The following is a 12,797-nucleotide window of genomic DNA, read 5'->3' as shown; positions in this document are numbered from 1 at the left end:
GTAGCAAAGAAATGTTGTGATCACGATGAGTAGTCTAGACCCCCATGGCTTTGCATTTTTTTTCTCCTTCTGTTAATGATGCATGGTCAGTGGCATGACCTAGGCATGGCAACAATGTTTAGTGTTCATCATGCTAACAATGATCGCGATAAAAGAGTTGTAGAAAAAATGAAACATCAATGTGTACAAAAGAATTTAAGCCTTTATCACCATCAATGTGTACAAAAGAATTTAAGCCTTTATTATTACAATGCACTAGTTTGGCTCTAAATATTTGTTAGCCTCGAGTTTGAAGGGTGGGCTAAGATTCTTCAATTGAAGGACTGATGTGTCTATGTGATTTGTACAAGTTCCCAAAGAGGGCATTCCTATTAACTTTGTCAAAACCATACCCTTCTTGTGAACGGTAAACGTGGACCTTTTTGATTCTCGTTTTCTAAGTTAGCATTTTACGTTTTGTGAAATAAATTAGAGTTGGGGGATTTACAAAGTGGTCGACCTTCGCTGTGCTGTTACTTTCGGAGTTGCTGTCTCTTACGGCTTGATCTTCTTGCAGGGGAGCTGCGTCTTTTGATGTCTCGTTGACAGGAGAGACGAGTCGACTCTGCAAAGCCATCGAAACCCACATGAGTCTGAATTCTTCCTTGCAAGCAAACAAACAAACGCAAACGGACTCTCCTTCGTGATCATAGTAGCCACATTTCGAAACGGGCGTAGTTCATTCCATACCTGTCTTTGCGCTTCTCCAAAAAGCGTGCAAGCGATGCCTTCCTCGCGAATGGAAGTTCTGCACAGAAGAATTGATTCTCGGTTAGAAGGGCAAAAATTTGGAGAATAGAGGTGCTGTGAGCGCGCGCGAGAGGGGGAGAGAGAGGAGATCAGGGGGGAGAGGGGGCGCAATATACCAGCTTGGGATCGCTTGATTACAAGCCGAGGCTGCTGCTTCTTTAATTCTGCTTGTGTGATCGTGTATGCAGGTGGGCGAGGAGGTGCAGTGGAGGATCTAGAACGCGCCCCACCAACACTAATAGAAGTATTTGTCCTACCGGGCTTTGCGTTTGCCTGCACGGGCTTAAGCGAGGGTCTTCCCTCACTTATACCTGTACTGCCGTTCCCATTGGAGAGAAGCAGCATGATAGCATGGGCCTGCAGTTGAGCGAAATTATGTCCTCCAGAGCTTCTGGGTACAAGAAGAAATTGGAACAATTAGGCTACAGCAATCAGCTTCTGATTATACACGATATTTACCTTGTCGGCCGGAACATGGTCGTAGACGTTCATCCTGCCCGAGTAGAAGATTGTAAGCTGGGCAGCTCGACCGGGGGATTGTTCAGCTGCACAGTCTGAGGAGGCCGAGCATGCCAGCAGACGTAGGGTTTCTGCAGGTCCTTCTGGCATGGCTAGGGACGATGAAAATGGTATGTAAGGGACGGGCGCAAGGAACTGCGTGCCGGAATGCGGTTTAAGCGTGGCTTCTACGAAGCTTAGCACCTCTAAATAAACAAATCCCACCACAGAGTAACCAAGCATCTCGTGTGTGCCATGTGCTCTCATCTCCAAGGCGCCTAAAGAAAAACGTGCCCAGACTGACTTGTGATTCTCAACTGATTGGATTGGTTGGTGGTCTCACCGACTCACCGCAGGAGCAGCCAAATTCCTCCACATGTAACATTGCCGCATTTTGATTTCGCCAGAATTCTCGGTGGTGGGCACGCACAAAGTCTGTCTAACATGAAGGCACTTCCCTCGTGAAAAACAGCCCGCTTGTTTCCTTTCAAAACGGATGGCTCGCCACCAGTTTTGAACTACTAGTCCTCCCAATTTAAGACCATATGGGAAGCTGTCCTCCATTTTGAAGGGTAGCCTTGTTTCCTTTCAAAACGGATGGCTCGCCACCAGTTTTGAACTACTAGTCCTCCCAATTTAAGACCATATGGGAAGCTGTCCTCCATTTTGAAGGGTAGCCTTGTTTTTTCTTTTGAAGGGCTAAAATATGTTTTGAACTACTCGTCCTGCCAATTTAAGACCATATGGGAAGCGGTCCTCCATTTTGAAGGGTAGCCTTGTTTTTTCTTTTGACGGGTAGCCTTTTTTTTTCTTTTGAAGGGTAGCCTTTTTTTTTTCTTCACAGATGGGGTGAAATAAACCTTACCTTTTTTTTAAAAAGTTATTTTTTTACATACCTTTACAACATTTCATAATTCTTATTCTATCAATATGCATGTATTATATAACAATTTTAAATTTTTTATAATTGACAAAAACAATTAAAATTAAAAAAAAGGTTCAACACATTCAAGTGACAAATACACATAAAGGTGTAGAGAGAGAATGTCTTTAATCATTTGAAGAAAATTAGCATTACTACTCATGTAACTTTTGAGGTCTTCTTTCTTTCATGCCTTTCCACACCTCAAAGATTCCATCCCAATCTACATCTCCCATGTTGTGCTGAGCTGAAAGCGAGATGAACATTAGCGTCCTCTTCCACCTTACGGATAGGCTCTAGTTCTCATATATAGACCTGCACACCCTCTGGAAAGGGAGCTTGGGAACACATAACTCTACACAATTCTGTGCCTTCCTGATCTCCCTCAGAATGTAGAAGTTCTGTGAAAATTTCCTTGTTCTGGCCTGCTTCTAAATATGGATAGGTTTTCCTTTCTTTGGCTTCTTCTCGAGAGGCAGCCCTTGCGGCGGCCAATCCAGGCCCCTTACCCTTTCTCCTTGCAGTGGCCTACACAAAGCCTCATGCAGCATAAGGGTCACGTATAAAGCTTATACATGAGGCTTAGGCAGTAGCCGTAAGCCTCTATGCGTAGTCTTTAGAGAGCTATGCATCTCTCAAGAGGTGGCCATATGCATGAGACATATGCATTAGCCGTATGCGTAAGTAAGCCTCATGTGCATGAGGCCTATACATTAGCATGTCAGGTAGCTTTCAATGCATGTCAAGTGCTACCTAGGCATGCTGGTAGCTTCCAATGCATATCGGTAGCTACCTAGGCCATAGGCATAAGCCTCATACATGAGGCTTATACATAAGATTTATGCATGAGGCTTCTAAATAAGCCACATGCAAGAGATGTGCACAAAACCTCATGCATAAGTCCTATGTATACAACTTATACATGAGGCTTAGGCATTAGCCCCATAAGCCTTTATACATATAATTTAGAGAGCTATGTATCTTTTAAAAGGTGGCCATATGCATGAGACATATGCTTATGCCATATGCATAAGCCTCATGCACAAGGCCTATACATTAGCATACTGGTAGCTACATAATAAAAATGTCGGTAGCTTCTAATGTATGGCGATAGCTGGGCATGCCAGGAGCTACCTAGGCATGCTGGTAGCTTCCCCAATGCATGCCAGTGGCTACCTAGGCCATATGCATAAGCCTCATGCATGAGGTTTATACATAAGCTTTATGCATAAGGCTTATGAATAAGCCACATGCATGAGACTTGTGCACAAAGTCTCATGCATAAGGCTCATGTATAAAGCATGAGGCTTAGGCATTAGCCATAAGCCTCTATGCATAGCCTTTAGAGAGCTGTGCATCTTGCAAGAGATGACCATATGTATGAGACACATGCATATACTATATGCATAAGCCTCATGCATGAGGCCTATACATTAGCATGACGGTAGCTTCCAATGCATGATGCTGGTAGCTACCTAGTCATGCAGGTATCTTCCAATGCATAGGTGCTACCTAGGCATGCCAATATACATTAGTATGCTGGTAGCTACCTAGGCCATAGGCATAAGCCTCATTCAGGAGGCTTATACATTAGTATGCCGGTAGCTACATAGGCCATAGGCATAAGCCTCATGTATAAGGCTTGTACATTAGCATACCGATAACTACCTAGGCATGCCGGTAGTTTTCAATGCAATGCCGGTGCTTCTAATGCATGACGGTAGCTTCCAATGCATGCCGGTGCTTCTAATGCATGACGGTAGCTTCCAGCCGGGTGCTTATAAAACCTAAAGCTTATGAATGCACCGGTAACTCCTAATGCATGTCTGGTAGCTTCCAATGTATATCGGTAACTTCTAATGTATGCGGGTAGCTACCGACATGGCAATAACTTCTTTTGTTTGTATGTCTATAGCTTGAAGCAGTGGACTGCCTCCCTATGTAAGATGAATATGATTTTGCATTACAACAAGGTTTGGAAGCTCTCTTTGAAAGGTTGCAAGGCAAAGGATGGATTGTTACTTTTGGAGGACATGCTTGGCAAGAATGGCAAGTACATTCCTAAAACTATAACCTCTTTGTTTTTTCAAAACTCATTTTCACTTGTGTTAGTTTTACTATGTTTTAGGATCATAGATTTTCATTATGCTTTATTTTGTATATGACCTTTTTGAACTCATACACAAGTAATTTTGCCAAGTATTGTAAATAGAATTATGACATTTGCCAGCCACCATGAATTGTAATTATCTTTTTTTTTTTGTATTTGTAAAGTTTTACATTACATGTGTCCATGAAAATGAGTAGGACATGAGCTTGTGTTAGTTTTACTGTATCTGTATTAAAAACAAAAGCTGGGACAGATAGGAGGGGAGTCCTGTGATGACTCCCCAGTCTATCCTAGTTTTTTTTTCACGTAATTCTTTAGCTACTAAGAAACGATCCCGTTGTAGCAAAAATAGTTGCTTTTTTAGCAGCAAAATGGGCATGACATCTCCCTACTCTTCTAGTTATAAAAGCACTGCTATTTTCGCTCTGCTACACTCGCATTCTGTTGTAGTGAAAAGTAATAAGAATGACATTTTGTCATCATCAAAATATACAATTGCATTGTACTACTACTAAGTAGGTTTGACTTCAGCATGCTCTTCTGTTTTGTCCATGGGCTTGTCTTCTGTGGTTTTGGCTTCACCAGAAGTATCTATAATTGGAACTTCCATTTTGATATCCTCCTTTATATTGGCAGATTTGGAGGCCTCCCTGTATCTTTTACTTTATATAGGGATTCTTCTATGGGTTTAACTTCAGCAGATGGGGATTCTTCTGTAGCCTTTACTGTGCAGCATACTTTTCTATTTTTTCCCTGGGTATACCTTCTATGGTTTTCGCTTCACTAGAAGTATCTATACGTGAAAGATCCCAGCCCCCTCCGCGCAACGAATTCAGGGTTGCTAGTAGCAGCGGAAGTAGCACTTCTTGCGTAGGGCAGAGCCTCTCACTTGGGGCCTCGCCCACGGATATCCGGACAAGAGAATAATCCCTCGGTTCTTCCAAAACCGAACCCGGAAAAACTTCCCTCGCCCAGAAAGCACGGGTGATTCCTCCAGGATATTTTTTTATTCTAATGTAGTCAAGGTCATTACTAACCAAACTGATCCGACCGAAGCCGTAAGTCACATGGTCAGATCAAGGAAAAGACTTGCACTTGGATCATAGAGACCAACGCTTTTTTCCTCATCGAGAGGCACAGCCGTTGATTCTTTTCCATAGAACAAGGACTGTCCGGGATTTACTTCATCTATTGTACCATAACAGAATTGAGTCTCATTTTAGGGATCCATCAGTCCAGCCTAACCCCATTTAGTCCCATGGGTTAGCCAACTACCCAACCACTGTAGTGATAGGGTCCATTTAGGAATTTGGTTATGTTTTGTCCCGGGTACCAGGGAAAAGAGTTCCAAGGCCCCCTAGCCGCTGCTTCATGCAAACTTCAAGATAGTCACACCACTTATACACCCAATATAAAATTGCCTTTTTCACAGATTCAGTCGTCTTTAAACAATCTTTTAATGAAACCATAGTATCACTAATCATAATCCTCTAAAATATCCGGTTGAATTCTAATTTCCAATCATTCCTTCATCGGTGTACCTATGGCATCATTGGCAACCAGAACGTTCACCACCTGTCGACTCAGGGACCGTTTCAATAGCTCCTAGCTCATAGTACCCGAAAATATATTCACTTATAAAGATCCAGATGGACTCTCCGTTGAAGATCAGCAAGATCAACCAACAGATCCATATCAAAAAGCCATGGACTCATCCGTTGAGAACCAGCAAGGTCAATCAACCAGATCCATGCTCGGTTTCAGAAAACAACTCTAACTCCTTGTTCCATTTTCTTCCTCGACACATGCGTGGGTGTCTTCGGCGACCCGAGCACCGTATGGTCAGCACCCTCTAGGATCCTTCGTAGGTCAGGTCAAGACCTCGGCCGACCTTGCTACACGAGACGTCCTGCATTGACTCTCCGTCAGCTGTTGCAACTTTATCACTTAGGTCTCCACGACCTCATTCACAAGACGGGCAAAATGCTTCCCCAACATTCTTGACATAAAACAGTCATTTAAAAATAGGTCATAAATACAATTTCTATAACAAACTCTCGTCTTTCACATCAATCTACATTTCTTAATCCACGTCCAATCATATGTATTCCCATTGTCCTTCATCCATTCTCACATCCAATCACATCATATTCCATCTCATCACATCTATCCACATTTATCCTTATCACATCTCATCCATTAGTATCTATCCATGTCCACATCTCATCACATTACATTCATTCACATCTCATCCATTCATATCTACCCCGATCCACATCACATCACATCCATTTCACATCACATCTCATCCGTTCACATCTATCCCGATTCACATCACATTCACATCACATCCATTTCACATCACATCTCATTCATTCACATCTATCCCGATTCACATCACATCCATTTCACATCACATCTCATCCATTCACATCTATCCCGATTCACATCACATCACATCACATCACATCCATTCACATTCATTTATATCACATGCATCACATCACATCCATTCATATCCATTATATTCATTCTCATCACCATCCCATATACATTCTATCCACATTACATTACATCCACATCATATCTCATTTATACACATCCCATTTCATTCATCCACATCCATCCAGTCATTCACATGCACAACTATTCACATCCATCCATTCATTCACATTCACACCTATCACTTCACATCTCATCACATTCACATCCACATCCCTTTACATCACATCACACCCACATCCCTTTACATCACATCACACCCACATCTCCTTTACATCACATCACATCTCATTCCACATCCGCATTCACATCCATTTACATTACATCATATTTTATCGCATCCACATCCACATCCATCCATTACATCATATTTTATCGCATCCACATCCACATCCACATCCACATCCATTTACATCACATCACATCTTATCACATCCACATACACATCCATTTACATCCTATCACATCCACATCCACATCCATTTACATCACATCACATCCTATCACATTGAACCATAATCCAAAAATTTCTGAAAATGTAGACCCTTAGGCTAAGGTCCCTTATACCATTTTTAATTAATTCTTAATGCACATTGGAAAGTTCATTTTAAACTTCTGATTCAAGGGAATCCATTTTAGACATTAGGAGGATTTTTATATCCAAAGATATCTCAATTTTGGATTATCTCTCTCTAGACATTTTCTCTCTCTAGGCCAAAACAGGGTAAAACAAGATCTTTCTTCTATTTCAGAGGGGAATAATTACAAGAACAGAAGGGGAGGTTCTTACACCTTTACACCTCAAAAGCTGGAGGGAGGAATCTTACACCTGAACCTGAAACATCCCCCTAGGTATAAATAAGAAGAGTTGGCATGTCCTGTAGCTACAGTGATTTGCACAGGTGGTGTTGGTAAGGCCAATGGAGCTCTAGGTGCCGGCAACTATGTTCCTGTTTGGAACCTTGGATATTTGCACATGCATTAGGAACTCAATGGAGTCTTTTTGGGCCCTTTAATTTGCCATTGCCTAATGGAGGTGATTAAGAAATAGACAAATAGGGAGATTACATGTGGACTGAAACCAATGGTTTGTAAGAGCCTAGAAGGTAGTGGTCAAACTTAGAATAATAGGCTAAATAGGCTCTTTTTTAATTTTTAAAATCAACTAAAACTCAAAAATTTTATACGTATATGAATTTTTCCCCTATTTTTTATAGAAAAGGATAGCTGCAGCCTGCAACCATCATTAAGTAAAGTCTCTAAAGTGATAGAGGCCCAAAAACGAGTTCCCATGCATTCAATGCACATTCCCCTTCACTTTCCACTTTCCCTCTCTCCCACATTCCCTCCAAAACGCTCTCTCTTCCCCCTTTCTCATAGCAGGGCGTTTTTCACTCTCTAGACTACTTCTTTTAGCTATCTACCTCTTGATCTACCTCTCTCTTCACTCAAAAACCTAGATCTATAGCTATGGAAGCTTGATCTGCAACCTCCTCTCAGTTGCTATGGAAGTTTGATCCTCACTTACATTTCCTTCCTTCATCCTTCTTCCTTGTCCAACCTCCTTTTACAGAGTGTAACAGCAGAGCTTAGCTATGGAAGCTTGATCTGCAACCTCCTCTCAGAAGCTATGGAAGTTTGATCCTCACTTACATTTCCTTACTTCATCCTTCTTCCTTGTCCAACCTCCTTTTACAGAGTGTAACAGCAGAGCTTAGCTATGGAAGCTTGATCTGCAACCTCCTCTCAGAAGCTATGAAAGTTTGATCCTCACTTACATTTCCTTACTTCATCCTTCTTCCTTGTCCAACCTCCTTTTACAGAGTGTAACAGCAGAGCTTAGCTATGGAAGCTTGATCTGCAACCTCCTCTCAGAAGCTATGGAAGTTTGATCCTCACTTACATTTCCTTACTTCATCCTTCTACCTTGTCCAACCTCCTTTTACAGAGTGTAACAGTGGAGCCAAGCTATGGAAGCTTGAGTTGCAAATGCTTTGGCTCTCATAATCTTACTCATTGTCTCCTCTCACCCCCTCTAATATCCTCTTTCAAAGTGCAGTAATAGCACAGCCAAGCCCTTGGAACTTGCTCTACAACTCCTTCTCTTTTGTACATCTCCCTAGTCTAAGTTTTTTTCTCACCATTCTATTTTCCTTTGCCATCAAGGTTTATAATCTCCCTAATATATACATCTGATGTCTTCTTCTAGAGCTCGAAGGCCTCCGATCAGTATTCAATCTCTCTCTTGTAGCAGTGGTCAAGATGAGGATGGACACTGGAACATCAAACAGTACGAGAAGTGGAATTGGATTACGATGCAGCCTAGTACAAGAGGAACCCACAAGGTGTCAAAGCGATACATTGATATACAAAGTCACCATTGGAAAGGGCGGATATTGGAGCTCAAACAAGATCGTGATGGAAAAAAGCTAGCCAAGGTCCAACATGTTTACAAGGCAACAACGCTGAAACTAGCAGACCATGACCAACGTCAATGATTTCCTGCAAATTGTAAGTTATTTCACCACTTTATATTCTTGTTTTTAAATCAATTGTGTGCTAATAATGGTATACTGAGCACTGCTTTGATTTCTTGGGTTCCTCTGCGTAGATATTTTTCCCTCTCAAACTATAGTGAGTGGGAGCCTATGGAGGAAATTTCAGGAACCTTTGAAGCATACCATGTGGAGCTTGGTAGTTTAATCTTTGGAGGGTGTCCAGCTGCACAACTTCTTGCACGAAACATCTTCTTCTATGAGGATACATATGTGGTTCCCACGATAGCAAATGGTACTGGAAAATTAGTTCCAAAACCTACGCCAACTCTCACATCTATTGAATGGCCAATTCCAGACAATGCTTCAGTGGCCATGGCTTGTTTGCAGATCGAAAGCAAGGTGCAAAATGCTATGAAGTGCACATATGGATCTCACAAAGCAACCATAACTTGCTTCATACCTCTACACCTCTTTGTGTACCTGTTCCGTACAAGTGACACACATCGTACCCCAAGTTTATGGATTGCAAAGGGGGAGAGAGCTCTGACTTGTTTCTTATCACCTGCATGGGATAAAAAAGTTGTTCAACACAATGGAGATACCATCAGCAGATGCGGAGTAATAGTTGAGAAGGTTGTGATGTGCTACCATATTGCCAAGCAACAGTTGTCGATTGCGTTTCCTTACAGGCGATGGAAGCTTACAAATGGAGAATGGGAGGCGTTAGACTCCGACACAACCTCTACAGAACAGGGTGTGCTACATATATCCATGCAATGTGGGGATGTAGAAGATGTTGTGAATGATGACTGGTCCCTTGCCAACTTACGTGACTACTTAGTTCTCACTGAGTGAGTGGTGATTTTGCTTTGATAATCAATGGTAGAGTAGTGCGCAAAAGGCAGGAACGATCTTTTCTTTGTAGAGAAATTACTTTCCCTGGCTGTGTAGCTATCAAATAACCACTGGATATGTAATCTTGAATTGAAGTAAATACAATTTCAATTTTTTTGCCTCACTGTCTTATTAAGGTTTTTCAATTGTCTTGTGCAAGTTTTATTTTTTTGTGATAGTGTAAGGTTGGTCACACAAGCATCTATGGCTTGAGCCACTAGTAAATTAGAAATGACCTTGCGATGGAAGGATACGTTCTTGCTTTCGCATACCAATTTTTTAAAATTTTTTGGTACTTAAAAATTTTAAAAGTTTTTAAAAATTTTATAACACGGTCGCCCATTTATAAACGATACTTTACTCATTTTCATCAATTGACAATTATCGTTCTCTCCTAACACTTGCTCTCAATTTCGCACACCTTTCTGTATCACACACTCTCTATTTCTTGCAATCACTCATAGTCATGGCACCTCTACTTGACGCACTTATTGCACAGCTAGGAAAGCTTAAGTTACTTCATAGGGTTGATGAGATCGTCCCTATGTTTGAGGGAGCAATTGATGTGCGTGCAACAATGCATCTACACGCGGATGCTTTTACAGATGTCATTCAGTATATGGATGAACACATCAGCACGTACTCCATCATGTTTGAGGGTGATGAGGGCCTATGGGTTCCAGTTGACCTCATCAAGTACATATTCAAGTACATATTTAGGGAAGACAAGAATTTTAGATTTCGCCTAACAAGGTTTTTAAAATCCCTCACATAAAAGGACTACAGGAATGAGGAGGAAGACTTACTCTTGGATCTACAAATGGGCAACATCGGCACTTCTTTCCTAAGCTGGGACATGGTTTTGGTCCTTCTGTTACAAGAGGGTGTGGCGAAAGAAAGTGGCAAGGAAAAAGAAAAGGGCAAAGTAAAGCTAATGGAGCAAGTCCAAGAGGCCCATGCTGAGGAAGAGAATGTTACAGAACAATGGGAGGCCTCAATGGCATTGGTGGCTCTACAAGAGAATGTCCCCGAGGAGGTTCCAGACCTAGTTCTAGAGGGGGATGAAGTACTTGAGGAGGTCCCAGACCTTGTTATCATGGCTTTGCATCCAATCATTATTGATGGGAAAGAATTTTTGTTTTTGGATGACATTGCCAAGACACTCGGGTTTCGCGAGGATGAGGCACTGTCTATTATTGCCGTGAATGCTGGGGGTCAAGACAAAGGGAAAGTGAAAATCTCTTTTGAAGATGACAACCTCACAAAAGCGCTTGCATACGATATTGGTAGCAGTTCCTTGGAAGATGTAGTGGCCAAAGCGCTCGTTGAAATAAAGCAAGATGTGCAATTCTATGAGAGCGTAGCTGCCTTTGAACCACACATGCCCTTGGTTGCTGGCGATGCTCAAGACCAAGGAAGCATAAACTTGACAAATTGCAAGTGACGCTGCAATTGAGGTATGTCCTAACTTCTTAGTTGTAAAGAAAATTATTTTTAGTTGTATCATTTCACGCTTCCTAACTTCTATATTGACATGTTGACAGACTGCTTTTGAAGTGGACAAGTTTGCTATGCGCGTAGGAGGAACGCGGCCAAAGTCAGAGGGTCGAGATGCATCTCTTTGGCACTACATACCTGCCCTCAGAGCCGACATAGTGTGGGTTTTTCATTTAGACTATTCAGAGATCGCCTATGCCGAGCTCCTAAAATGTAAAGCACTTAGTGCAGTCTTGTCGGAGAACCCCTTAGCCTCGAACATAAATAAATGTATTTTGGTAGCTAGGGAAGCTGCCTTGTATTGCTTTATGGGCAAGCATCCCGGCTCAGTTTTAGGCCATTGTGCCCTTTCTCAGGCTCAAGGAATCAATGAGCCGAGTGATATATTTCAAAGCCTTAGGCCAGAAACCAGCCTCTAGAACTCTCTCTCCTGAGCTCTTCCAAGAGCTTATTAAAAAGATGTAATGCAAACTTCTCTTCCAAGTTTAATAAAATTTTTTTGTTGTGCATTGTAAGTTGTGATTTTTTCTGGCGTACTTGTGATATACCATTTCAAGCCTCGCAATTTTAAGATTTTGTTCATGTGTTCATAGATGTAAGATCCCTGTTCCCACCGAGCAACGGATTCGGGGTACTGGCAGCGGAAGTAGCGCTTCTCGCGCGGGACAGGGGTCCCACACTCGGGGCCTCGCCCACGGATATCCGGATAAGAGACTAATCCGTCGGTTGTTCCAAAACCGAACCCGGAAAAACTTTCTTAACCGGAAGCACGGGCGATTCCACCAGGATAACTTTTTACTCTAACGTAGTCAAGATCATTTCTGATGGAGATGATCCAATTACATCTATAAGATACTTAGTCAGTTCAAGGAAGAAACTTGCACTTGGATCATTGGGATCAACGCTTTTTTCCCCATTCAAGAGGCACAGCCATTGATTCCTATCCATAGAACAGTTACTGTCCGGGATTTTTCTTTTCTTTTCTATCGTAAAAACAAAAGTTTGAGTCTCGATTTACGGATCCATCAGTCCAGCCTAACCCCATCCGATCCCATGGGTTAGCCAACCGCCCAACCACTGTAGTGAT

The 12,797-nt window shown here is 42.0% G+C and overlaps 1 protein-coding gene across 1 annotated transcript in view; it reads right to left on the bottom strand.

The window, feature by feature from the left end:
• Positions 1-205: 205 nt before the first annotated feature.
• LOC147625457 (uncharacterized) overlaps positions 206-12,797 on the bottom strand; it is a 52,577-nt gene continuing 39,985 nt past the window's right edge. The window contains exons 3-7 of the mRNA XM_086817978.1: positions 2,581-2,737; positions 1,249-1,565; positions 906-1,146; positions 730-787; positions 206-604 (exon numbers count right to left, since the gene is read on the bottom strand). Coding sequence (XP_086674104.1) covers positions 535-604; positions 730-787; positions 906-1,146; positions 1,249-1,565; positions 2,581-2,737 — 843 coding nt within the window. The 3' untranslated portion in view covers positions 206-534. The remainder of the gene's footprint in view (positions 605-729; positions 788-905; positions 1,147-1,248; positions 1,566-2,580; positions 2,738-12,797) is intronic.

Source organism: Cibotium barometz, chromosome 24 (genome assembly GCF_041138505.1).
Source record: "Cibotium barometz isolate CiBa-2024 chromosome 24, ASM4113850v1, whole genome shotgun sequence".
In the NCBI taxonomy this organism is placed as follows: domain Eukaryota; kingdom Viridiplantae; phylum Streptophyta; class Polypodiopsida; order Cyatheales; family Cibotiaceae; genus Cibotium; species Cibotium barometz.
The sequence above is the reverse complement of the archived record's forward strand: the minus strand, read 5'-3'. Positions and strand labels throughout refer to the sequence as shown.